The sequence below is a fragment of the Gekko japonicus genome, unplaced genomic scaffold (genome assembly GCF_001447785.1).
Source record: "Gekko japonicus isolate JY-2015 unplaced genomic scaffold, Gekko_japonicus_V1.1 scaffold1436, whole genome shotgun sequence".
In the NCBI taxonomy this organism is placed as follows: Eukaryota; Metazoa; Chordata; class Lepidosauria; order Squamata; family Gekkonidae; genus Gekko; species Gekko japonicus.
This window is the reverse complement of record NW_015171546.1, coordinates 245,180-245,767: the sequence shown is the minus strand read 5'-3', so window position 1 is coordinate 245,767 and position 588 is coordinate 245,180. Positions and strand designations below refer to the sequence as shown.

The following is a 588-nucleotide window of genomic DNA, read 5'->3' as shown; positions in this document are numbered from 1 at the left end:
GATGGGCCAATCAGGCTTCACCCCACCCCTCCCCGCGCGCACTCTCATCCTAAAGCAGCCAATCGCATTTCCCGCCGGGCACCGCTTTGGCCAATCACACAGCGCCTACTGTGCTGGCTTCTGGCCTATCAAGCGGCCGGCCCCACCCCCTCGCCGGCCGCTCCCCTCCGCCTCTGAGGCGGAATCCCCTTCCGCGCTGAATGGTCGGGAGCCTCTCTTCTGGCCCCGCCTCCCCGCCTGCGTCAGAGAAACCACCAGGAGGCCTCCCGGCGCCGCCCCCGCGCACGCGCGCCGCCGCGAGCCCCGTTTTCTCTCTCCCCTCCCTCCCTCCCTCCCTCCCCTGACTCCGCCCCCGTCCCTTTCCCGCTAGGCGGCGTTTGCGACGCCCGCACTTGACGGCTACTGGATTCCCCCCCCTTCGCGGTTCGTCAGGGCAGCTCGCTTTACGGGCCGGCGGCGATGGCGGAGGGAGAGCGGGCGGAGAGCGGCGGCAGCCCCGGGCGGCCGCCTCAGGAAGCCGAGGCGGGGACGCTGGAACGGGCCGAGGTCCTCAAGACGCAGGCGAACGACTTCTTCAAAGGTGAAGCC

At 70.7% G+C, this 588-nt stretch overlaps 1 protein-coding gene across 1 annotated transcript in view; it reads left to right on the top strand.

The window, feature by feature from the left end:
* Positions 1–408: 408 nt before the first annotated feature.
* PPP5C (protein phosphatase 5, catalytic subunit) overlaps positions 409–588 on the top strand; it is a 31,947-nt gene continuing 31,767 nt past the window's right edge. The window contains 1 exon segment of the mRNA XM_015419681.1: positions 409–580. Coding sequence (XP_015275167.1) covers positions 460–580 — 121 coding nt within the window. The 5' untranslated portion in view covers positions 409–459.